Raw genomic sequence first — 27,355 nt, forward strand, 5'->3', positions numbered from 1 at the left:
AATCTCTTTTTTTTCCTCACGTTTCCTGGCCGTATATTCATCTCCTAACAAGTATGTAATCAAAATTTCGATTCCATTTCAGAATAAATTGCAAATTTTAGGTAAAATTCGACTTAAGTTTCTTATCTGCTAGTGTAAATATTCGATGATAACCAACTGAATTCTAACTAGAAAAAGGCGAAATTTCAAACGGTGTTTTTCGTACCGCAAAGATACTTGCAAAGACTTAACACTTGGACATTTAAAAACACATGAAAACAAATATTGCAAACTTCCAGGCACCCTTTGTTTTACAAAACATAGACAGTACTGTCTGTATAGGAAGGGGACTACTTTCAATGGCAAAGAAATGGCCAAACCATCTCTGATACATGTCGTGACTGTGGAGAAAAACATTTTACTGTCTCGTCGATCAGATATTTCACCCGCGTGTGCAATCAAACGTATCAAAATTACCATTTTTGTCCGACTCCTACGACGTAAATATAAATTTCTACATATTACCCAATGTCATAAATAACATGAGGTAAAATCATAAATCTCTCCAGCCATGTGACTTCAAGGTGATTTGACGCGACGCCGGCTAGAAGCTCGCTGCATCCGTGCTGCCTTCCTTACACTGTTGAGCAACGGTTTGGGCGGAAGCGCTCGAGGGAAAGCTGTGGTGGACCAGTTCAGTAGATCTCAGAACAATAACCAGCGACACGACGAGGTGACACAATGGAGCCTGTAAAATCTGGTAAGTATACAGCATTTGTATAAGAGTTACACAGGAAAAAGTAGTTATACAGTACAGAACGATTATGTCCTCTAGAAATAGACAAGGGTCTGAGAGAGAGTTGGCCGCTGACACGGCAACTGCCAAAGGATCTGGTATCGATCGACTACACCAGCGGTAACATCGCAAACGACAGAACCTGCCATAAGGAAGTAAAATTCACCTCTTATCAAGTATTGCGACATAATACTATAGGCTACATTTACTTGATCACGTTTCCTGTTGATCACGTTTCCTGTTGCTATAGCCTGGTAAATTATTAACAAATGTTGCAATATTCATGAAAACTGACCTATACAGCAATATTGTGTATTTCCTCCAGAATCCGACATGGGCATTTTGAAAAACGTTTTAGATTAAGGGATAAATGCTTTAAAATTTTCCAATACCTTTAAGTTATATTTTGTATCTCTACCAGTGGATCAATATCAATAAACGGGCTTGGCTTATTTTTATGTTTAAATAGCGTGCGATAACTACAACTTGAAAATCTGTGATAATGAATTTTTTGAACTTTTCCCGGCTTCCCAAGTGGAAAGATAAGACATATAACAATTCCGTGGTATTCTGATAAAATCCGTATCCTTTCGGAAGGTACAAATATGTTTAATCTGTAAAACGTCGAAAACTGAGAATTTCCTCATTCCAGCACCCCCTGTAAAACTAATGGTTCATCCGGATCCTGATGCGTGCTAACAGTGCAGTCGCCCAGTGTTTTAAACGAATGATGTCATCGGAACACTGGCCCTAGATGTGGTGACACAACTTCGCACAAAAATGGCATATACTTCTCTATTGGCGTTCAGCAACGCTTCCATTGGTTCATACTTGTTTGAATATTTCTTCTGTGCAATAATTATTCAAAACCTCGAGACCGTTTGGAACAACAAGTCGCCTTCAGACGAAACACCTTGGTTTCACCTGCTATGATATCGACACCAAACCTATATCAGGGGATAACAGTGTCTAGTAAGATTTATTCATTTTTGTCAGACGCAGTAAGAGACCCCTCCCCTCAAAAATGAGAGAACAACATGATAAGAACAGAAACTACATGTACTTGAATCAGAGCCGTGAAAGATTACAATCCGTTCATCTAGAGAATTATATCTTTAAGACGAGTGTCAAATTATTTTATCTTAATCTCTGATGAAAAATATTGGCGACAGAACAAAACACACTTCATGATAAGTTGAAAATTTGCAACGATCGAAGATTTCTTTGAAGTATAGTCGTGACATCCTGTAGGTCGCTACGACTGTTGTAAATACTATTGTTGTCATGGACCGCACATCAAGTGATGTGAAGCCATTTTCTTCCGTTGCACACAAGAATTCTCTTTCCTTGAGGTGAAATTTCAGGCGCAAGAGCCGTAATTTGAAAAGTTCTCAAGCTTACTAATAGATAAAAAGACAGGATAGAAAATTCTGAGGTGAAAAATCCAAGCACCGTTTCTGAATTATTCAGTTAACCCATACTGACAAAGTTAGTCGCAAAGGAACTGAACGCAGCGATTCACTCATTTTCTCAAATTCTTTGGACTAAGAGATGGTAAAGTAAACGTATTTGGGGTCAAATCATTTTTCATGCATTACCATACAAGTAATCATTCAGTTTGTTGCCGTGCGGGATAATTTCTTTCATTTTAACGATTACGCGATTCAACAAGAAAAAGTGAAGGGTAATGTGTCAAGAAAACTACGGCGACATATGGCGCACTTTTGTTGTGGTAAGCACCTCGAAGACTTAAACGTTTCCCAAACTTCCATAGAAAACGTCGGACCATTCTCTTTCAAGACTTAAGAATAAAAGTTAAGGTGTCATATACTAGAGAAACGAATTGCCAAATATTTACAAAAAGGCCCTCATCCCTGTGCTAGCTCTATGGGGAAAATAAAATTTTAGATCAAAAACTATGACGATGAAAGTTTCCTTACTCCAAGAGCTTTCATTCAAAATGACTCCAAAAGTGGTAGACCAAAACGTGTTGTAAGTTTGAGAGTGTCTGTTCGCGTGGCCCAGTGTACCTTGAAGCGAAGTTTTTTCCATTGACCCAACTTTTTCAGAGATTGCAACATAGCCACTGGCCGTGTACCAGAGCCTGGGAACACGTATTTTATGGATGGTAACTTTGAGGTTACGGGTCACGCGTAGGTGCAATCCAGCGGCGGTGCGGAAATCAGTTTCTTTTCAAATAAGCGCACTGAATTCAAAGTACAGAGGTCTTTTCACGGATGACCTTAATGATCACCTCCCAAAACCATATTTTGTAATTATCAGGATCCTTCTTTTCTGATTTGTTACTGTTTTGACATTGTTATATTATTTTCCATCTTTTCTAGCACTCTTGATGTTCTATTGTTACTTCCTTTTTTAACTAAAATTGATATTTCTAATATTTTTCTATACTGTTACATCTGTAGGGGATAAATAAATTTAGCTTATCTTGTGTGTCTTGTAAAATCTAGTAAATCATGCAAAGAGTTAAATCGTCGGTAACTTTATAGTATTAAACGTAATTTATTTAGGATGACATTTTTTCACACTGAATAATCGTATCACTGTGTTTTTGACTTTTGACCTCAGTAATCATTACTACAGTCAGTCTTCCTAACCTTCAGCTGCTGCTAATCAACACACTTTACTCTTTCTGCTTTGTATCTGTCATTGTCGTCACATAGACATAGTATATTTTTCATCGTGAATTGAGTATTTAGGGCAAAAGTTTATACAGTGTTTTTTTTTGCGGAACGAACATTTTTGAACTTAATCTTTCATATAGAGCCAGTTTTCTCGTCGACAATTTCCGTTTTGCTCTGATGATCGCGAAATTTTGCAATGGAAGGTCCCTTCAGTTCTTACTGAGTTTATTAATTACTGAGGGGGTGGGGGTAGTTTGACACCTTCTCATGAAAACTTGACTATCCAGAAAATCTAAGTAGGAATCGTGCCAAAGCTGACTTAGCACAACAAAGGCGCTAGAATGTTAGCAGTAAATTCAGCAATTAAAGGTCACGTCAGGTCAGTTTATGGAATCAACTTTAAATCAAGCTATGGCATTTCGTCTGCTTTTTACAAGATTTGGATTTCAAATTGTTAGTCTGGTGATTGGTGTACATGACATTCTACAACTGTGATAGAATCTGAACAGAGTCAGACAAACTTTTAATTTTGACAGCGAAATACTAGTATACCTCGCACTGCATCACAAAAACAGAGTAAAAGGTTATTATAAATCGAAAAAAAATGTGGTTAATTTTTTTTCGAATCCGCCACCATGTTCCACTGTTTTTTTTTCAAATCGGGATGAACTCTTGCCGATTGACCGGGAACGCTTCCTTTGCGTTATTTGACCATGGAGATTTCTACAGCGTCACATTGCAATGCAATTACACTGTTCCTCGTCAAAATTGGAATCATTTATGACGTGCGAAATGGATAGGTATCATTGTTGCTTGGGTGTTTGAAAGCGCTGCGTAAGTAACGTTTACCAAGTGTCACACGGATGAAGTGGAATGCCAACTTTTGTTTTTCCTATGTGTGTTCATCACCGTCGATATTTTGGCTTTCGACAACAGAATCCTATGGTCAAGAGTATGGAGGTTCCATACAACAAAACTATCCACCACCGTCATATGCACAACTGCCATCCATGCGACCGTCTGAAAATTCTTCAATGCCATCTGATTTAACGGTAGGTTTACTCGACACAATATTAATACTTGTGAATATATTAATCAATGGGGAACACGAGAGACCAAAACTTCATCCCCTGCGTGCCGTTCCTTAGTAGCGCAAAAAGCGTTACCGACAAGAAAGGTTGGTTTCTGATGACTCCACTCACCAATCGACAGACAAAATTATCGATTGTATTTTTCAAAATCTTACCCTAGTTATCAAAGTCGCAGCTAGCAAGAAAATCAAAACATTACAAGATAGAGTTTCTGACCTACCTACTGTATTTGTTGGGGGGAGTATTACTGTAGACAAGAAGGTATTTTTCATATCCTCGTGCAAATAAAACCACGATGACCACAATGCAGTCATTTTCGTTTGTTTTTAAAGTCAAGATTCTGTGACGGCAACTTATTTATTATTTATTATCGTATTCTGATGCAGATGTCTTATATTTTCCGTGACATATTTATATATATACACTTGTCCATTTGCTTGCTACTAATCATAGTTAGACACAATCAATGTCACATGAAGTTTTTGTATAATCAAAGCTGCTGTTCATACAACCCTGGGACAATTTTCCCCAGTATCGAAATCGAAAATGAGTTTTTCAAATCATCAGTTTGGTTTGTGACAACAACAATGGAATCTCATTGTGGAGAATACAAAAACAGATCACGGATTATTTAAACGAAAAGTTGATTATGATAAACAGCGTCCCCTCACTCTATGATGAGAATTCCATCGAAGTATATTGTGCAAAGACTGTGCCTTGCCCGATGCAGATCATTCATACACAGTTTCACAGATAGGGAAGGGCGTCCTGAACTCACCATCAAAAATTTCAAAAATACAGTAATAGTCGTCTTTAAACTGACAAACGTTAACGATTTTTTCTCTTACGCAGGTAAGTGTCCCACCACAGGAGCCTCTGTTCGCTTACGACGCCAGTTCGACTTCACCGACTGCCCTGGACACCGGGGCGATAATATTTGCCCTGGCCACGCTTTGTCTTTGTCTTCCTATCGGCATCGCTGCTATCGTCGCATCCGGATACGTAAGTACACCACAGCAGATATGCACAGCACCCTGTTCCTTCTCATTTGCTGCTTATCCGTCGGGGATTTCTCTTCTTTTTAACATTTAGGTATATTTTGTGCATTTGGATAGATAACTCCAAGACTGACTGACTGACTGACTGACTGACTCTCTCTCTCTCTCTCTCTCTCTCTCTCTCTCTCTCTCTCTCTCTCTCTCTCTCTCTCTCTCAGGCTTACGAAAAACGGTCCGGAGGAAAACACGACACCGCCAACAAGCTGAGCAAGATGTCTATCATCTTGTCCATTTATGGTCCGCTCAGTGGCATCATTCTCATCGTTGTACTGGTTGTTGTGTTCAAAATCACAAAGCAGTAGAAGAAGACTGAACGCTGGCCATTGTTGTTTATCTATCGCCGAGTAGAAAAACTCCGCAGAACAGATTTTGAACATTGCACATTTTCACATTAATTTTCAGATGAATTTGAATAAATAAAGAAAGGAATAAGATAGAAAAAGGAGGAAGAAGGAAGGCCACACGAGCAGCTTTTACTTCAAATTGGCCAGTAGTGACGGTGCTTTCGGAGAGTTCAATAACAAACGATTTTCATATGACTTTTGACAGAGTATTTCCAGTTACTCATTACTGTTTGCCCTTACAGTGCCGTGACTTCTTTGCTTTAGGTCACCGGGCATCACATAGAAAAAAATGTTACAATAGATATACTAAGATCTGTGTTTTATACGGCAGTCTTGATGTCCTACTGTTTGTTCCCTTTCAATGCCTTGACCTCTTTGCGGGTATCATGTAAAAAAAATGTATAACATATATGCCAACATCTGTGTTTCTTATGGCAGTCTTGTGCGAGCTTGCACCTTTTTACCTGTATAATGAAATTAACACTGTACAATGTACACCTATCGACATACCTTTATTTAACATTTCTGGAATTTTCTGAAACTTTTAGTTTTGTTCTGTTTGCCTAAAGAAAAACATAATTATTTCTGGTCCTTAACCGTTTATAAAAGTGATGTAATAAGGCGATTTCTGTTTCTTTTTCAGTTTAGTTTCTTTTCCCCGGTCACTTCCGCGCCGGGTTTACCACACCATATAATTTTTCAATCTGACTGTAATAAACTTGATTCTCCTTGGCAGAATTTTATACGAAGGCAGATTCATACATGCAAGATTCTAATAATTTTACTTATTTGACGTTGAGAATGATTTATGATTTGTGTTAGTCGTTTGTTTGGTATATGACGCGCTAGTCTAAACATAGCGCGAGCGATGACCAGAAAAATATAATTTATTTTATTTTGGGATAGCGTAGAAACTGTTGTTCAAGAGTCTGAGGGTCAATATTTTCGATTATCGTCACAGAATATATATTACAATTTCTATCGTCCTTACACTTTCGTCTCATAGTTTGCCTCAATTAAATCGTGTGAATGTATTCAGAGAAAACAATAAATTACTTAAATATATGTGCATTTACGGAAAGACGGTTTTAACTGCATGACATGCGCTGCGACCGAATTAGAGTAAAATCCCAAAATGAAAGAATTTGCAAAGCGATTTACGACAGAATATGTTTTTGGTGTTTCGAAAAAGACCTACCGAAGTGGGCAGGGATCTTGAAGATTCACACTTTAAAATTGTGAATGTCATAATCCCATGATATCGGGATGGTACATGCTATTCATACTCAAAATTGTTTACCATTGTGATACTGTCCATTTACTTCAGATATTGTTATGATTTGCAGATTAAAATGGAACAAATTTATGCAGATTGCTTTAATGATTGGGTCCTTTAATTACTTACCAATAATAATATCAACTTACCTCCTATGTCTGGTGTTGATCGTTAGTGCCTGAAATGGAAATTTAAATATCAGAGCACTTGAAAACAAGAAGCAAGGAAAATGTTGCCATTTAAGAAAGAAAACGACGTTATGATTCATTCGTGAGAACGTCTACATCTTTCTACAGAAGTGTCAACCCATCTTCAGAAACAATTATAACTATACCACCGTGTATTTCTTGAAGATTCCGACTCAGTGTTACGGAATATTTTCCTGATCTCTATACTCTACCATCGCATGAACAAATGTATTGCATTAACTTAAAGATGTTCTCTAAGGGTTCACTAACGGCTAAGCGTTCGTGAAGATCTTTATTCCTCGTTACAGTCTCAATAATATTAATCATGTGAATTACCAGAAGTTGCGCACACTGATACTTTGTCGTCTGCAGGAACACCTGTATAAGTAACATATAATTCTTGAAAGTATTTAAATAAATGTATCAAACTTTGATTTATTATGGGAGCGGCAACTTAAATTAAAAACGGGGAGAACCCCGAAATCTTTCCCCGGAGCCTAAAAGTATGACTTCATTAGCATCTGACTTTCAAGCCGCACTCGTTTTCCGTGCAAAGTTGGTAGATCCTGGTATTTACAACCACAAAGTATTTGACCACTTACACCCCGAGCGTGGGTCAGAGAACTGCACTTATAATTGTCTTACATGTAGTTTATCAGCAAAAGAATATATTACGTTGACGGTACGTGGCTTAACTGACCCCAAGCATTGTTAGTTCACCAGTGCACCTATACCAATGTACATCTACAATAAGAAGCGGGTATCTGTGGGTACTGGTAACTTTACCATGCGGATTTTAACTGCGATTGTTATTGCAGTCCAAGTCTGAATGTACACGGTCAAATTATTAGTGATGTAGTAATCCATATTCCTACCAAACTTCGCGTAATTACCCTTTTATTATACATCATACTATTATCTGACTGCTAACGTGAGACGTTCCGAAATTAGCGGCGAAATCGGTAGTCGACCTCGTTTACTTATACTTTTGGTTGCACTGCAAAATGGTCACCGTGTCACTTGTTGATATTATTCCGTACAGGGGTATATCATTTTACTATAGCGGTTATGTTAAACTTTCAATAGTTACCAATCAATCGAGTTTTTTTACATTTTGGAAGACGTTTCTGATTTTTTCAACGGGCAATGATCATGATGTTTAGCACAATATACAATTTCCGATACATCGGAACCATCCATGGAATACATCCATGGATAAGTCGGTTTAAAATTTTCGCCAAGTCTTTATACCAAATGTACTATATAATACTAGAAAGAGGCGTGAATAGTTAATAAAGCCCCAGTGCTGCTAACTTACGATGGTTTTTTCATCATTTTTATTTTATAAATCAATTGCAACTTCTTATTCTACTCCCCAAAGAATGTTGAAACGCCCACTATTTAGCTTGTCAACTTGGCGTCTATATGATTGTGTAAAATGCATGAATATTATTTACTTTTGAATTTTAGTCCGGACCTGAAGTCAGTTTTCAGCAATAACAATGCACTTTACAACCATAGGGGCTGGATCGACAAGCTGGATACCGTGTATATCAACAGTCTTTGGGGAGAAGAACAAGGAATTATGGTTCACATTCAAAATAAAAATGGTGAAATTATCATCAAAAGTTAGCAGCACTGGGGCTTAAGTAGTGTGAAAATCGTCCTTGAATTTGGTATTTATTGATGATGTACATTTTCTGTATCAAAAATAAAACATTTCTAAATGTGCTTACACAGTCTGTATATGTCTTCTTTCGTTGCTGGCCTGCCTAACGATGGATAGACTTTGTTTAAAAAACTTAATAAATAAAATTTGACTTCCCATGACGTCTCAATATGGTGTATTCTGTAAGGGAACACCGAAACCTCCTAGAATACTATATACTAAACGATCCGTCGCACACGGGAACTCTCTACGACCCTCCCCCCCCCCCCCGCCTAGGGAGCGTAGAGAGTGTCTTTCAGTCTAAGAACACTATAGCCTACTCAGCATCACTGTACGAATCTAGAACGTGTAAGTAGATTCTCTATGGTATTTTAGGTTATATTAGGTTTCAGAATTTTGCCGTCGATTGATGGTTTAAGATGCTAAACGTAATTGCAATGTCCAGATCGTAAAACTCGAATATCTGGACATTCTGTTGACCATAGTGCTGCCTTGGTGCACAGTTCACTCTACAAGCAGGCGACATGCAAAATATGCATTCTATCACGGTCGTGATAGACGTCAGTCGTTATGCTCGCAAATTATCAATGGTATATGTTTGAGTAAAACCTTACTAGTGCTTTGGCAAAAAGACTGAAAATAAACAGCAACTGCGTTATGACTATAACTATACGTTTTTTGGAGATTTGCTTGATTCGTATTCATGTGAACACCTTTACGCTGTGTTGTAAGTATTTCTAGTTACAGTGAAAATATGATATTTTTACCAGTTTAAATAAGCGTTAATATCAGTACTCTCTAACAATAAGAGAATGGCAATACAAGCACGCCGTGAATGAAAATTAGGGTTGTATTCCGTGGTGAATCAAGGAAAAGAAAAGAAACACTCGAAGCTAGTCTTTGTCCCAAGAAAATCAGGTCTGACATTTTCGGATTAGACAGCAGCGAACAGAAAAGTCGAAATGTTTACGTTTTTATTCGCGCCTTGAGCATGTGTACAGCGCTTTTTGAATCTGTGAAGGAAAACAGGAAAATTCACTTAAGAAATGTAATATTTGTAAATGTAAATGTATAAGTTTATACTTCAAAATTGTGTCGGTCCAGTGGTCAGCCACTATACGAACGCGCATGAGCACTACCGAATAACTATGCTCGTCCAATTTCTGAACGTTATTGATCTACATGCCAGTAGATGTAATAAATCATTGAGCAAATTCATCATATCTCTAGTTTATAATTCCCGTCGCAGACGGAGGAGGTTCCGGGAGTACCGCAGATTTATAATTCACTCATTCAGTTCACACTCCAGAACAAGTTTCAGCGACATAGTAATACCACAAAATGGACTCCAAAATTCCTGGTAAGTATTCAAGATTGGTTTAGCCATTTAAGTTTGAAAATCAAAGCGCCATATGCAGCTACAGCGTTTTTGAGTAACTTCCAAAAAGGTCAACGAGACTGGCAGACTCTTAACACTGCAACACACGTCAAACGACAACCGACCATACTGTGTGCGTCAGCCATCTAAGTAAATCATTAACTATATGCGGAGAGATGGCCATTTTTACAGTGGCTTCGGGTAGAGTAACCATGCCGTATCAAAATCAGATAGTTCCTCTCTTTTATTGTAAAACTTCGATGGGGATGTTCTGAATGTCTTCTTTTGATTTTTGATATGGTGGCACAGCTCCGCATAAAAATGTTTTATACTTCTCTAAAAGCGTCGGGCAACGCTTCGAGTGGTTGATACTTGTTTAACTATTTCTTCTGTTCAAAAATTATTCAAAACCTCGAGACCCATTTGGAACAACAAGTCGCCTCCAGGCGAAACACTTTGGTTCCATTTGCTACGATATCGACACCAAGCCTATATCAGGGGATAATAGTGTCTAGTAATTCATTTTTGTCAGACGCAGTAACAGACACTTCCTTCAAATGACAGAAAAGCACGATAAGAGTAGAAACTAAGGTTACAGAGCCGTGAAGGGATTTATAATCTATTCTTCAAGAGCATTCTATCTTTTAGTCGAGTGCCAAATTATTTTATTTCAATCTCCGATGAAAAATATGGCGACAGAAAAAAGCTTGCAACCATCGAAGATTCCTTTGTATTAGTCGGACATCCAGCAGGTCGCTACGACTGTTGTAAATACTATTGTTGTAGTGGACCGAACATCAAGTGATGTGAAGCTATTATTTTTCTATTGCACATAAGAGTTGTAATTTGAAAAATTCTCAAGCTTACTACTAGAGAAAGAGACATGATAGAGAAAATTCTGAGGTGAAAAATCCAAGCACGTTTTCTTGATTGTTAACCCATTACGGATAAGGTTAATCGCAAAGAAACTTAAAGCAGCCTTTGACTCATTTTTTAAAACAATTCCTTGGACTAGGAGATGACACAGTGTACGTTATTTGGGTCGAATCATGTTTTTGTGCATCACCATACAAGTAATCATGCAGTTTGGTCCTGTGTAGAATGACCTCTTGCATTTTAACGATACCGCGATTCAACAAGAAAAAGTGAAGGATAATGTGTCAAGAAATCTACGACGACATATGGTGCACTTTTGTTGTGGTAAGCACCTCGCAGACTTAAACTTGTGCCTTAACTTTCTATAGAGAATGTTGGACCGTTCTCTGTCAAGACTTAAGCATCAGTCGTCACCGCCTACAAGAGAAACGAATTACCAAATATTTACAAAAACGACCCTCATCCCTGTGCTAGCTCTATGGGGAAAATAACATTTTTAGATATTTCAGATTATCTCGTAAGTCTTGTAAATCTGGTAAATTATGCAAAAGTTAAATCGTCGGTAACTCTATGGTAATGTGTAAATGAAACACCTTTTGCTCATATTTATTCAAGAAGACATTTGTTCACACTTAATAATCGTACCACTGCGTTATTGACTTTTGACCAAAGTAAACATTACTAAAGTCGGTCTTCCTAACCTTCAGTTGCTGCAACTCAACATACACTTTTAATCTTTCTGCTGCCATTGCCGTCACACAGAAATAGTTTATTTTCCATCGTTAACTTGAGTGTTTTGGGCAAAAGTTTTATACAGTGTCTTTTGAGGTACGGACATCGGTGAACTTCGTAACCTCACATCTAGAGCCAATTTTTCTCGTCGACAAATTTCCGTGGAGCTCTAAATAGTCGCGAAATTTTGCAACGGAAGATCCCTTCAGTTCTGACTGAGTTTATCATTTGCTGGGGGTATTTTGACACCTTCATGAAAACTTGACAATCCAGAAAATCTAAGCCGTAGCGATGCTCTAAGGAAATCGTGCCAAAGCTGACTTAGCACAACAAAGGTGGTAGAATGTTAGCAGTAAATTCAGCAATTAAAGGTCACGTCAGGTCAGTTTATGCTATCAACTTTAAATCAAGCTATGGCCCTTCGTCCGCATTTTATAACATTTGGATTTCAAATTTGTTATTTTGTAACATAAGTCTGGAAATGGGAGTACATGACATTCTAAAATGTAATAGAATCTGAACAGAGTAAGACAAACTTTTAATTTTGACAGAGAAATACTAGATATACCTCGCACTGCATCACAAAAACAGAGTAAAAGATTATTATAAATCGAAAAAATGTAAGTCATTTTTTCCACATCCGACGCCATCATTGTTACACTGTTTTCCACACCTAGATGTACTCTTAGCGATTAACCGGGAAGGCTACTTTTCAGTTGTTTGACCACGGAGATTTCCACAACGTAACGTCGCATTGCAATTTCACTGTTCCTTGTCAAATTCAGAATCATTCATGACTTGTGAAATCGATAGGATACCGTTGTTGTTTGGTTTTTATAAATGAAATGAAGGGCACTTCACACATTGGATCTACCGTTGTTAATGGTATGATATGGAGAATGATAGCACCACTGCAGTTATATTGTGTACAATACATGGCGAGACACCGGTGAATCTATAGTGCTTTGACCCTGGTCATGTGATCTGGGTCCCCGGTAAACCGGTTTTATGATTGGGTGTTTGAATGTGTCTAGTAATTAATGTATACCAAGTATCACATGGGTGAAGTAAAATGCCAACTTTTGTATTTCGTATGTGTGTGTTCATCACCGTCGATATTTTTGCTTCCTTTCACAGAATCTTTTGGTCAAGCTTATTTAGGTTCCATACAACAAAACTATCCACCACCGTCTTATGCACAACTGCCATCCATGCGACCGTCTGAAAATTTTTCAATGCCATCTGATTTAACGGTAGGTTTACTCGACACAATATTAATACTTGTGAATATAGTAATCAATGGGGAAACGACAGACCAAAACTTCATCCCCCGCATGCCGTTCCTTAGTAGTGCAAAAAGCGCTACCGACTGATAACTCGACCGACCAAATTATTTATCGTGTTTTTCAAAATCTTTCCCTGGTTATCAAAGTTGCAGCTAGCACGCAGATCAAAACATTACAAGACGGTGTTTCTGACCTACCTACTCTATTTGTTTGGGGCACATTACTGTAGACAAAAAGGTCATTTTATATTCTCGTGCAAATAGAACCACAATGACCACCATATAGTCATTTTCGTTTTTAAAAGTCAAAATCGTTTGACGGTAACTTATCTTTACTCGCGTAATTGATTATTGTATCTGGTGTAGATGTCTAATATTCCCCCGACATATTTATATACATGCACTCCCTTTTGCTACTTATCATAGTTAGACACAATCAATGTCCGATGAATTTTTTGTATATCCAGTGCTGTTGTTTATACATCCCTGGGACAATTTCCTATGTACAGTATCGAAATCGAAAATGAGTTTTCCGAATCATCAGCTTGGTTTGTGACAACAGCAATGAAATCTCATTGTGAAGAATGCAAAAACGGATCACGGATTATTTAAACGAAAAGTTGATTATGATAAATAGCGTCCCTTCACTCTATATGATGGGATGTCCCTTGAAGTATATTGTGCACAGTCAGTGTCTTGCCTGATACAGATCATTCACACAGTTTCACAAACAGTGAAGAGTTCCCTGAAAATTTCAACATAGAGTGCAATCAATGCGTCTTTAAACTAACAAACGATTTTTAATACTTTTTACTTAGTTAAGAGCCCCGCCACAGGAGCCTCTGATTATCAACAGCGCCAATTCGACTTCTCCATCTTCTCTGGACACAGGGGCGATAATACTTGCTGTTTTGACTACCCTTTGCTGTTTCCTTCCTATCGGCATTGCTGCTATCGTCGTATCTGGATTCGTAAGTACAACACAAGCAGTTATGCACAGCGGCCCGGCCCTTCTGTTTTGCAGCTCATCTAAGCTGGACTTCTTTATACATTACTGCGTTTTTCATGCACCGGGATAGATCACTCTGATACCATTAATGTCTGTTTGCCTGTCTGTCTGTCTGTCTGTCTATCTGTCTCCCTTTCTCTCTCTCTGCCTGTCTGTCTGTTCTGTCTGTCTCCTCTCCCACTCTCTGTCTGTCTGTCTGTCTGCCTCTCTCTCTCTCTCTCTCTCTCTCTCTCTCTCTCTCTCTCTCTCTCTCTCTCTCTCTCTCTCTCTCTCTCTCTCTCTCTCTCTCTCTCTCTCTCTCTCAGGCTTACCAAAAACGTGGTGAGGCAAATCACGACATGGCCAACAAGCTTAGCAAGATCTCTATCTTGTTGTCCATTTGCGGTGCGGTCTTCGGCATCATTCTCATCGTCGTACTGGTTGAGGTTGTCTTCAAAAACGCAAACGACAATTACAACGGCTACGAGTAGAAGGTCACTGAACGCTGGCCATTGTTGTTTACCTATCGCCGAGAAGTAAACCCCGCTAAATACATTTTAACATCATATATTCTCACATTTATTTGACAGATGAATCTTAATAAGATAAAAAGGAAGGACACATGAACAGCCTTTACTTCAAATTGGTCAGTAGTTACGGTGATTTTGGAGAGTTAAATACTAAGAGATGGTCATATCTGTTCAAATTTTAGCTACGATTCTCGATATTTTCATTGATGTTCTACTTTTTGTTCCCTTTCAATGACTTGGACCTCTTCGCGTTACGGGATATCACGTAAAAAAATAATGTATAACATATATGCCAAAGTCTCTGCTTTCTTATGGCAGTCTTGTGCGAGCTTGCACCTTTATATCTTTATAATGAAATTAACAATGCACATTGTACACCTATGGACATACCCATATTTAAAATTTCTGGCTTTTTTCTGAAACTTTAAGTTCTGTTCTGTTTGTCTTTATACAAAGAAAAACGTAATTATTTCTTCTTTAATGTTAATAAAAGTGATGCGATTGGGCGATTTCTGTTTGTTATTGTGTTTAGTTTCTTTTCCCCAGTCACTTCCGCACCGGGATTACCACATAATGTAATTTTTCAATCTGACTGTAATAAACTTTGGAAAAATGCAAAGGGGCAGGTGCACAAGTACTTATTTGATGGGTGTGAAGTCGAAGCAGGTCCATATAAACAAATTTCTAATAATTTTACTCATTGACGTTCATTTGTGTTAGTCATTTTTTGGGGATATTACGCGCTAGTCTAAACAAAGTGCGAGCGATGACCTGAAAAAATTATTATTTTTTACTTCAGGATAGCGTAGAAACTGTTGTTCAATGGTCTTAGCCAATGTTTTCGATTATCATCGGAGAATATATTACAATTTTTATCATCCTGAAACTTTCGTATAATAGTTCACCTCAATTAAAATAAGTCAATGCATTCAGAGAAAACAGTAAATTACTTACTTGATTTAGCATTTGCGGAAGACGGTTTTAACTGCATGAAATCAAATGCGCTGCGACCTAATTAGAGTAAAATCCCAAAATGAAGGAATTTGCAAAGCCATTTACGACAGAATATGTTTTTTGATGTTTCAAAAATCATACCGAAATGGACAGGGGATGTTGGAAGATTGCACCTTCAAATTGTGAACGTCATGATCCCATGATGTCAGGATTACTTGATATTCATTTACAAAATCGATTACCTGTGTGTCCACTTACTTTAAAATATCGTAATGATTTGCATATTAACATGAAATAATTTATGTTGATTACTTTAGTAATTGAGTTCATTAATTACTTATCAATAATAATATCCACTTACCTCCTATGTCTGATGTTGATCGCTAGTGCCTGAAATGGACATTTAAATATCAGACCTCTTGAAAACAAGAAGCACGGAAAATGTTGTCATTTCAGAAAGAAAACGACGTTATGATTCATGCGTGAGAACGTCTTCATTGTTCTACAGAAGTGTCAACTTCTGGAGAGATAATCCGATCTTTATCATAGAAAACATTTTGTCAAAAACATATCTGTAACACTAAAACGCTATAACTGTATCAGTAACACTATATTTCTTTCAATTGTGATCCAACGTGATGGAATATTTTCATTTTCTCTACCACTTCATTAGCAAATGTAAGTGTTAATTTTGGGATAGATACCGCCCTCCAAAGCGGTCAAGGAATCGTAATGCGTTTTGTGACAATTGTCACTTTACCACATTGCGTTTGTGAAGATCTCTATCCCTCTTTTTTTATTCTTAATGATAATAATTATGTCAATTATCTGAAGCTGCATACACTAATTCTTTATCGTCATCAAGGTACATATGCATAAGTAACATATAATTCTTGGGTTTTAGGACTTGAAAAGTTGAAAATATGGTTTATTATGGGAGCGGCAACTTGGAAATATGGGGACTTACCCGAATCTTTCCCGATAGCCTAAAATAGCTTTGTTAATATTTGATTTGCCAGCCGCACTCGTTGGCTGTGAAAAGTTGGTAGATAAAGGTATTTACAGCCACAAAATATATGACCAGTTCAACCCCGAGCCTGGGTCAGAGAACACATTTGCAGTTAATGTTTATCAGCGAAAGAATACATTATGTTGATGGTACGTAGAACCATTGACCCTAGAGCATGAGGTCATCAGTGTACCTAGACCGATTTTCTTCCACCAAAGGAAGCGGGTATCTGTGGGTGCTGATAATGGTACCGTGCGGATTTTAACCGCGATTATGAGTGATGTGTTTGCAATTCGACGAAACTTTGTGTAATTACCCCTTTCTTTACATGCATACGTGACTGCTATCTTGGAACATTTCGAAATCGACAGAAGTCGACCTTGCTTACACTGTTAGTTGCAAAAGGGTCACTTGTTGATATTATGGACCGGATGGGCTATTGAGCGGTGGTTGTTGAGCAGTCAACCGCGGTATTTACAATTAGAAGGATGTTTCTAATATTGTTTAGTCGTCCTGTTTCATAAGTAAGGTCCGAGACATATGTACCGGCCACTGTGATTGGTGTTTGCGGTCCTATAAGGTCCGCTTACAGCTCGCTGATTGACTGGACCCTTTTCCTTTGGTAGCGTTGAGTTATTACGGCCGGTTGTGGGCCGGCAAAATTCAGGGAGGGTCACCTTAAATTTGAAACCTGCAAAGGGGGGTTCATGTATTTTTTAAACACCTCAGAGGTGGTCACTTAATTTTCATAAGTATCCGTCCCGTCAAAAAGCAGTTTTAGTGTTCAGAAATATTCTGAAAGATAAAAATGATTCGCTTCATGATTTCATTGTCTGAAGTCATTTAATTGTACATCTGAACAAAGGTATAATTATCTGTCACATGAACATCTTGCCTTAGCAACTCTGAAGCTTGTCTTATTGTAAATCGAGGGCAATGAACAATTCCTATCACTTACATATTAGAGATGTAGCAAGTTTTGTCGGGGAAAATATTTAACAGTTACCTGTAGACTACTAGTATCATGAAATGTGAAATTATACTTTTAGGTGAAATTCCAATATCATAATTGTTGTCCACATCTGAACTTTCGAATACCCTATTTGAATCAAGTACATTTGCATAAATTATCAAACACCTATAAAAGCACATATTAAGTTAGTTTAGCGTTGTAAAAAAATATTCATAGTTTTCTCATAGACTTCCATGTATAGTGAATCAACATTTCGGTGAAATTCCAAAATCCAATTTCTTGCGCACTTATCAACTTTCAACCATCCTATTCTCACTCAGTACTTTAAAATGAATTATCAAATGTCTATAAATACAGAGATTTAGCCAGTTTTGCACTGGAACAAAACTATTCATAGTTTCCTCGTAGACTACTATGTACAGTGAATCAACATTTCGGTGAAATTTTCAAATCCAATTTCTTGTACACATATCCATTTGTAACCACCGTAGTCTAATCAAGTACATTAATATTAATAATCAAGAGTATATAAATACACAGGTTTACCTATTTTTTGTAAGAATGTTGATTTTTTATTGGAAAAAATTATTCATAGTTTCCTTATAGACTACCATGTATAGTAGATGAACATTTTCAGTGACATTCCAAAATCAAATTTCTTGTACACGTAATAAGCACTTTAACCATCATATTCTAATCCAACGTCTGTATATGCACAAGTATAGCAAGTTTTCATCGGAAAAAAATTATTCACAATTTAATCATAGACTCCCATTTATAGCGGATGAACATTTTTGGTGAAATTCTAAAATCAAATGTTTTGTACACATACAAGTTGTAACAACCCTATTCAAATTAAGTACATTAATTTCAATTATCAAATGTATATAAATGCATAGATATTGCATAGATATTTGAACATTAACACCTTGTGAGTTTGTAAGGGGGGTCATTTGAAAAAATCTGAGAATCTTTTTTCGGATTCTATTGTCCAACCCCCCCCCCCCCTCCATAGGTGTTTGTGCGTGCAGCTTTACTCAAGCAATGTGGGGCGCCTTAATATTTTTGTCATCTTAAAAGGGGGGTCATCAATTTCTTAATGCACTGGGTAGGGGGGGTTCACTTATTTTGACGGATGCCAGGAAGAATTTGCCGGCCCGACCCCGGCCATAATAACTGAACGCTCCCTTAGGTTTCATTATCATGTAGTGATCACCTTACGGAATTATGATTGGTTGCCTTGTCCATGTCTAAGCCTCGTTCTGTAGTGTCCGCTGCCTCGTAATGGTGTTCTGTGTACTTCCTGGAAACAGCTTTAGTAACTAGTCATTGCTGATGTGAGCACTGGTTCGACCACGACGCAAAGACAAAGACAAGGGCCCAAATCCACTAAAAGACATGAAGCCGGAATTGGTAGTATAATTTTACACTGCACGTTTGATGCCCAGCGATTCCACTTTTTAATTGTAATATTTTGATGTGATCGGCAGCACACATCTTACCGTATGCATTTCTTTGAGTAAATTTGGAAACGTTGGGCCCGGTTATGGCATCTTGTACAATGTGGAAACAAGTTCTGGTGCGAACCAATTGCATAACATAGATAATACTTACAGTGTACAGGCACCTGAATCATAATTCTAACGATCATCACTGCCCGTATAACAAAGACACTTGCGAAATTTTGAATATCGTCACCTCCATGACGACTGATGTCATCGTTAAGCCATCAAGAAAATTGGGACGTTCAAGAGTGATGATGTAAATATCAATATTTTGGAATAGAAATGTTGATGTGGTTAATTTACTGATATTCAGATTTAATTTTGAGAAATATCACTAACATTTAAAACAAGGGAATGGGTGAATCGAACAGGCATACTATTTTGAGTCAGGAGGCAATGATGACATAGAAACAATTACACAACGATTTCACAAAAAATGGATGGAAATACTTCAATACTTCAATATGACTTATTACATCTTGAGTACTCTCTGCTAATAATTGACATTAACTGTCGCTCTCCTAACCAAAACGAACGAATGTTAAAAGGTAATGGATCTAAGGCCAGCTAGCAGCAAACCAAATGTGATGTACGAACCATTGTATATCACGAATAATAGAGCAGGTCTTTTCGCATCTGGACCAATCAGAGCGCTTGATTTGCACGCGCAAGCCGGTATAGTATAATTCAGTGTATGCTATACGTGGTCGGAAATCGAAAATGGTTCCTCGTATTGCATAAGTGTTGCATGGTTCGGAACAACACGCGAAGATTGTTTGTCCTTTAATTTGTTATTTATTGATGATGTACATTTTCTGTATTAAAAATAAAATATTTCAAAAGGTATTTACACAGTCTGTATGTATCTTTTTTCGTTGCTGGCCTGCCCAATGACGATAGACATTGTTTAAAAATCTTAAAAAATAAAATTTGACTTAATATGACGTCTGAATATGGCGTATTCTGTAAGGGAACACCGAAACCTTCAAGAACACTATAGACTGAAAGATCCGTCACTCGAGGGCGCTCTCTACGCTCAACTCTCTTCTGAGAGGATAGAAAGCGGCTACCCACTAGCTCTGTACGAATCTAAAACGTGTTAGTAGATTCTCCATGGCATTTTCGGTTATGTTACGTTTCAGAATGTTTTGTGCTCGACTGATTGTTGTGCTAAACGTGATTGCAATTTCCACATCGTAAAACTCGAATATCTGGAAATTCTGTTGACATAGTGCTGCCGTAGTGCACAGTTCACTCTACAAGCAGACGACATGCAAAATATGCATTCTATCACGGTCGTGACAGGTGTCAGTCGTAATGCTCGCAAATTATCAATGGTATATGTTTGAGTAAAAACTTTACGAGTGCTTTGGCAAAAAGACTGAAAATAAACAGCAAGTACGTTATGACTATAACTACACGTTTTAGGGAGATTTACTTGATTCGTATTCATATGGACATCGACGCTGTGTTGTAAGTATTTCTGGTTACCGTTTACCAGTTTAAAGAAATAAGCATTAATATCAGAACTTTCTAAATAATGAAAGAATGGCAATACAGGTACATCATGAATGATAATTTCTAATGTTATCCGCGGTGATTCAAAGAAAAGAAAATTAACTCTCGAAGCTAGTCTTTGTCCCAAGGAAATCAGATCTGACATTTAAGGATTAGATAGCAGCGAACAGAAAAGTCGAAATGTTAACGTTTTCATTCGTGCCTTGAGCATGTGTACAGAGCTTTGTGAATCTGGGAAAGAAACAGGAAAATTCACTTAAGAAATGTAATATTTGTCTTCCGCCCAGTTTTAGCGATGTATTCATTGCTTCGCTTCGATAAAGTTTGTGTGCGATGTATGATAGTGTGTATACTAGCGTGAGTGCTTCACGAACTCTATGCGGCGTGTGGAGAGGGCGCAGTCAGAATTGTAACATCGTAACTCGGTTATTGAACCAATCTTTTTGAGATTGGGGATTTGGCCGAGCGGTTTTGTCTGTGGCTTCTCAGCTAGGTGATTGGGTACCGTTCGTTTTGAGTTCGAACCCGATTGAAACCTTCGTAATGTAAATGTAAATGTAAAAGATTACACATCAAAATTACGTCGGTCCAGTGGTCAGCTACTACGAACGCGCATGAGCATTACAAAATGAACTTCTGAACGTTATTGCTCTACATGCCACAAGATGTAATAAATCATTAGGCAAATTCATTATAATCGGTAGTCTATAACTCTTGTAGCAAAATACACTTGTACAAAACTGGTCAGACGGAGGAGGTTCCGGGAGTACCGCAGATATACAATTCACTCGTCCAGTTCACAGAACAAGTTACAGCGACACAGTAATACCACAAAATGGACTCAAAACGCCTGGTAAGTATTCAAGATTGGTTTAGCCATTTAAGTTTGAAAATCAAAGCGCCATATGATATGCAGCTACAGCGGTTTTGAGTAACTACGAAAACGTCAACGAGACTGGCAGATCTTTTGACGTCGGCCTTTCTTCGAATATTAGACAGGAACAAAACACATTATCTCCAGGACAAAACGAAAATGTGGAAGCTTTTAACGTAGGACTCTTAAAATGTACTTCAACATACGTCAAACGGCAACCGGCCACAAAGGGGGCGTCAACCATATATTAAGTAAATCATTTATTCGGAGAGATGGCCATATCTACGGTGGCTCGTCGGGTAGAGTAATCGTGCCCTATCAAAATCAGATAGTTCCTCTATTTCACTGTAAAACTTCGATGGGGACGTTCTGAATGTCTTCTTTTCATTTTCCATATGATGACACAGCTCCGCATAAAAATGTCATATACTTCTCTATTATCGTTGGACAACGCTTCGAGTGGGTGATACTTGTTTAACTATTTCTTCTGTGCAAACATTATTCAAAACCTCGAGACTGTTTGGAAAAACAAGTCGCCTTCAGACGAAACACCTTCAAACCTATATCAGGAGATAACAGTGTCTAGTAAGATTTATTCATTTTTTGTCAGACGCAGTGACAGACTCTCCCCACAATGAGAGAAAAGCAGGATAAGTGTAGAAACTAAGGTTACGGAGTCGTGAAGGGACTTATAATCCGTTCTTCAACAGCATTCTATCTTTAAGTCGAGTGTCAAATTATTTTATTTCAATCTCCGATGAAAAATATGGCGACAGAAAAAACACACTTCATGATAAGTTGAAAGTTTGCAACCAGCGAAGATTCCTTTGTATTAGTCAGACATCCTGTAGGTAGCTACGACTGTTGTAAATACTATTATTGTAGTGGACTTCACATCAAGTGATGTGAAGCTATTATTCTTCTGTTGCACATAGGAATTCCCTTGCCTTTAGGTGACATCTCGGGTACAAAAGCTGTAATTGGAACATTTCTCTCGCCTACTACTAAAGAAAGAGACACGATGGAAAATTATGATGTGAAAAACCCAAGCACTTTTTCTTGATTGTTAACCCAAAACGGATAAATTTAATCGCAAAGAAACTGAACGCAGTCTTTGGTTCATTTTTTTAAAACAATTCCTTGGACTAAGAGATGGCACAGAGTGCATTATTTGGGTTCAACCATGTTTTAGTGGATTACCATACAAGCAATCATGCAGTTTGTTGCTAAGTGGAAATTATCTCTTGCATTTTAACGATACCGTGATTCAACAAGAAAAAAGCGAAGGATAATGTGTCAAGAAAACTACAGCGAGATATGATGATTCTCTAGCAGGACTTAAGAATGAAAAATCCTCCTACGAGGAAAACGAATTGCTAAATGTTGACGAAGCGGCCCTTCCTCCTATGGGGAAAATACAATTTTCGCTTTTCAAAAAACTAAGACAATGAAAATTTTCTTACTCCAAGAGCTCTAAAATGGTCCCAAAAGTGGTAGACCAAAAACGTGTTGTAAGTTTGAGAGTCCGAATATCTGTCCCCGAGGCGCAGTCTACCTTAAAGCGAAGTTTTTCCGTTGATCCATTTTTTGTCGGAGATTGCAACACCGTAACTGGCCGTGTACCAGAAGGTAGGGACACTTATTTCATGGGTGGTAACTTTGAGATTACGGACCACACGTACAGGTGTAATCCGGCGTTGGTGCGGAAATCCGTTTCTGTTCAAAAAGCGAACTAAATTCAAAATAATAAATAATAAATAATAATCAACTTTAAATCAAGCTATGGCATTTCATCTGCTTTTTACAAGATTTGGATTTCAACTTTGTTATTTCGTAACATAAGTCTGCAGATTGGTGTACATGACATTCTTAAATGTAATAGAATCTGAAGAGAGTCAGACAAACTTTTAATTTTGAAAGAGAAGTATTAGGTATACCTCGCACTGCATCACAAAAACAGAGTAAAAAGGTTATTATAAATCGAAACAAATATGTCATTTGTTTCCTAATCAGCCGCCATGTTCCACTACTTTCCACATCTGGATGTACCCTTAGTGATTAATCGGGTAGGGTACTTTGGTGTCGTTTGACCCTGGAGATTTCCACATCGCATTGGAATTCCACTGTTCCTCGTCAAATTTGTACTCATTCAGGACGTATGAAATGAAGGGATAACATTGTTGTTTAGGTGTTTGAATGTGTCTTGTAATTAACGTATACAAGTGTCACATCTTTGAAGTGGAATGCCAACTTTGTGTTATGTGTGAGTTCATCACCGTCGATATTTTCGCTTTCGACAACAGAAGCCTATGGTCAACAGTACGGAGGTTCCATACAACAAAACTATCCACCACCGTCGTATGCACAACTGCCATCCATGCGACCCTCTGAAAATTCTTCAATGCCATCTGATTTAACGGTAGGTTTACTCGACACAATATTAATACTTGTGAATATAGTAATCAATGGGGAAAACGAGAGACCAAAACTTCATCCCCCGCATGCCGTTCCTTAGTAGTGCAAAAAGCGCTACCGACTGAAAAAGTTGGTTTCTGATAACTCCACTTACCAATAAAACGACCCAAATTGTTTATCGTGTTTTTCAAATTCTTACCCTGGTTATTAAAGTTGCAGCTAGCACGCAGATCAAAACATTACAAGTCTTTTTCATATTCTCGTGCAAATAAAACCACAATGACCACCATGCAGTCATTTTCGTTTGTTTTTACAAGTCAAGATCCTGTGAGAGCAACTTAATTTTAAGCGCAATTGGTTATTGTATTATTGTATCTGGTGCAGATGTCTGATTTTTCCCAACATATTTATATACATACTGTTACGCCTCTCCCTTTGTTTGCTACTAATCATAGTTAGACACAGATGAACTTTTTGTATATTCAAAGCTGCTGTTCATACAACCCTGGGACAATTTCCCTCAGTATCGACATCGAAAATGAGTTTTCCAAATCATCAGTTGGTTTGTGACAACAGCAATGAAATCTCATTGTGAAGAATACAAAAACGGATCACGGATTGTTTAAACGAAAAGTTGATTAATCGTCTAAAAACTGACAAACGATTTTTAATTCTTTTTAAGCAGTTAAGTGTCCCGCCACAGGATCCCTTAATTATCGACTACGCCAATTCGACTTCTCCGACTGCCCTGGACACAGGAGCGATAATACTTGCTGTTTTGACTACCCTTTGCTGTTTCCTTCCTATCGGCATTGCTGCTATCTTCGTATCTGGATACGTAAGTACATCACAAACAATTATGCACAGCGCCCCGGCCCTTCTGTTTTTCAGCTCATCTAAACTGGACTTCGCTTATGTATACATTACAACGTTTTTCATGCACTGGGATAGATCACTCTGATACCATTAATGTCTGTCTGTCCGTCTGTCTGTCTCTGTGTGTCTCTGTATGTCTGTCTCTGTCTCTCTGTCTCTCTGTCTCTGTCTCTCTTTTTCTGTCTGTCTGTCTGTCTGTCTGTCTGTCTCTCTCTCTCTCTCTCTCTCTCTCTCTCTCTCTCTCTCTCTCTCTCTCTCTCTCTCTCTCTCTCTCTCTCTCTCTCTCTCTCTCTCTCTCTCTCCCCCCCCTCAGGCTTACCAAAAACGTGGCGAGGCAAATCACGACATGGCCAACAAGCTTAGCAAGATCTCTATCTTGTTGTCCATTTGCGGTGCGGTCTTCGGCATCATTCTCATCGTTGTACTGGTTGAGGTTGTCTTCAAAAACACCAACGAAAACGACTATTACACCGGCCACGAGTAGAAGGTCACTGAACGCTGGCCATTGTTGTTTATCTATCGCCGAGAAGTAAACCCCGCTAAATACATTTTTAACATCACATATTGTCACATTTATTTGACAGATGAATCTTAATAAATAAGGAAAGGAATAGGATAGGAAGGAAGGAAGGACACATGAACATCCTTTACATCAAATTGGCCAGTAGTAACGTTGCTTTCGGAGAGTTAAATAATAAGAGATGATCATATCTGCTCAAATTTTAGCTACGATTCGTGATTCTTTTCATTGATGTCCCACTTTTTTTTACCTTTCAATGCCATGACCTCTTTTGGCCGTCACGTGGAAAAACGCAAATGCATATGATATATATGCCAAAATCTGTGCTTTTTATGGCTGTCTCATGCGAGCTTGCTCCTTTATACTTGCATAATGAAATTAACAATGTACATTGTACAACTATTGACATACCTATACTTAAAATTTGTGGCATTTTCTGAAACTAAAAATTCTCTTTTGTTTGTCTTTACACGAAGAAAAATGTAATTATTTCTGGTCCTTAACGTTTATAAAAGTGATGCGATTATAGACGATTTATGTTTGTTTCTGTGTTTAGTTTCTTTTTCCCGGTCACTTCCGCACAGGGTTTACCACATAATGTAATTTTTCAATCTGACTATAATAAACTTTGGAAAAATGCAATATGGCCGCCAGGTCATATGACCGATGAAAAATTTCAAGGGTCAGATGCACAAGTACTCATTTGATGGGTGTGAAGTCGAGGCAGGTCCATACATACAATATTCTAATAATTTAACTTATTTGTCGTTGTGAATGATTTATGATTTGTGTTTAGTGGTTGTTTTGGATATGACGCGCTAGTCTAAACATAGTGCGAGCGATGACCTGAAAAAATAATTCATTTTACTTTGGAATGGCGTAGAAACTGTTGTTCAATGGTCTGGACCAATATTTTCGATTATCATCGGAGAATATATTACATTATCGTCCTTAAACTTTCGTCTCATTGTTAACCTCAATTAAAACAAGTGAATGTGTTCAGAGAAAACAGTAAAGTACTTAATACATTGTGCATTTACGGAAAGAGGGTTTTAACTGCATGAAATGCGCTGCGATTGATATTAGAGTAGAATCCCAAAATGAAAGAATTTGCAAAGCCATTTATGACAGAATATGTTTTTTGATGTTTCAAATACGACCTCCTACAGAAGTGGGCAGGGGATCTTGAAGATTACGCTTTCAAATTGTGAATGTCATAACCCCATGATATCGGGACGATTATGACTTGCTATTCATAGGCAAAATTGTTTACCAGTGTGACACTGTCCATTTCCTTCAGATATTGTTATGATTTGCAGATTAAAATGGAACAAATTTATGTAGATTTCTTTAGTGATTGGGTCCATTAATTACGTATCGATAATAATATCAACTTGCGTCCTATGTTTGGTGTTGACTGCTAGTGCCTGAAGTGGGCATTTAATATCAGAGCTCTTGAAAACAAGAAGCCCGGAAAATGTTGTCATCTTAGGGACTGGACACAAATTACAGGGGGGGGGGGGGTGGGCCGGTGTTTTTTGGGGGTGGGTCGCCATTTTTCGCGCAAGCATTTTTGAAGGGTCATAAAATTTTGTGCAAGCCTATGGGGGAGGGTCACCTTTTTTCATGCATCAAAGCTGAAATTGCATGTGCACGTTATGGAATACTGAAAAAAGAAAAAATACCTCCTGGCACTTTCATTTTCTGCCATTACCATTTTCGGCGCGCCCTTCGGGCGCAAATTTCAGGTATAATAAACAATGTATTGATGATCCAAGCAGCCACATTGATTTAAGTTGTCATGATTTCTACTTATTCAACACTATTGTGCATAACTGTCCCCTATAATGACTCTTTAAATAACAATTTGGGAGAT

General features: G+C 37.9%; 1 protein-coding gene and 1 long non-coding RNA gene across 5 annotated transcripts; both read left to right on the forward strand.

Moving 5' to 3' along the window:
* Positions 1–579: 579 nt before the first annotated feature.
* Positions 580–15,344, forward strand: LOC139138210 (uncharacterized). 4 transcript variants are annotated; one of them, XR_011553556.1, is made up of 4 exons: positions 580–739; positions 4,357–4,472; positions 14,136–14,288; positions 14,632–15,344. XR_011553556.1 is itself a non-coding variant. In XM_070706491.1 (4 exons), the coding sequence occupies exons 1-4, from the start codon at positions 721–723 to the stop codon at positions 5,869–5,871; spliced, it is 429 nt and encodes a 142-aa protein (XP_070562592.1). In that variant the 5' UTR covers positions 580–720; the 3' UTR covers positions 5,872–7,285. The 4 variants fall into 4 exon arrangements, 1 of the variants encoding a protein (XP_070562592.1); XR_011553557.1 differs by lacking the exon at positions 4,357–4,472 and adding an exon at positions 13,170–13,285; XM_070706491.1 differs by lacking the exons at positions 14,136–14,288; positions 14,632–15,344 and adding exons at positions 5,364–5,513; positions 5,728–7,285.
* Positions 15,345–23,971: 8,627 nt separating this feature from the next.
* LOC139138211 (uncharacterized) lies at positions 23,972–26,159 on the forward strand. Its single transcript, XR_011553558.1, has 3 exons — positions 23,972–24,087; positions 24,769–24,921; positions 25,273–26,159. It is a non-coding gene; the product is annotated as an uncharacterized lncRNA (long non-coding RNA).
* The last annotated feature ends 1,196 nt before the right edge of the window (positions 26,160–27,355 follow it).

The sequence above is a fragment of the Ptychodera flava genome, chromosome 8 (genome assembly GCF_041260155.1).
Source record: "Ptychodera flava strain L36383 chromosome 8, AS_Pfla_20210202, whole genome shotgun sequence".
Lineage (NCBI taxonomy): Eukaryota > Metazoa > Hemichordata > Enteropneusta > Ptychoderidae > Ptychodera > Ptychodera flava.

Coding starts and splice junctions, on each gene's coding strand:
- LOC139138210 (XM_070706491.1), top strand. Junction 4,473..5,363: donor CAATGCCATCTGATTTAACG/GTAGGTTTACTC, acceptor TCTCTTACGCAG/GTAAGTGTCCCACCACAGGA. Junction 5,514..5,727: donor CTATCGTCGCATCCGGATAC/GTAAGTACACCA, acceptor TCTCTCTCTCAG/GCTTACGAAAAACGGTCCGG.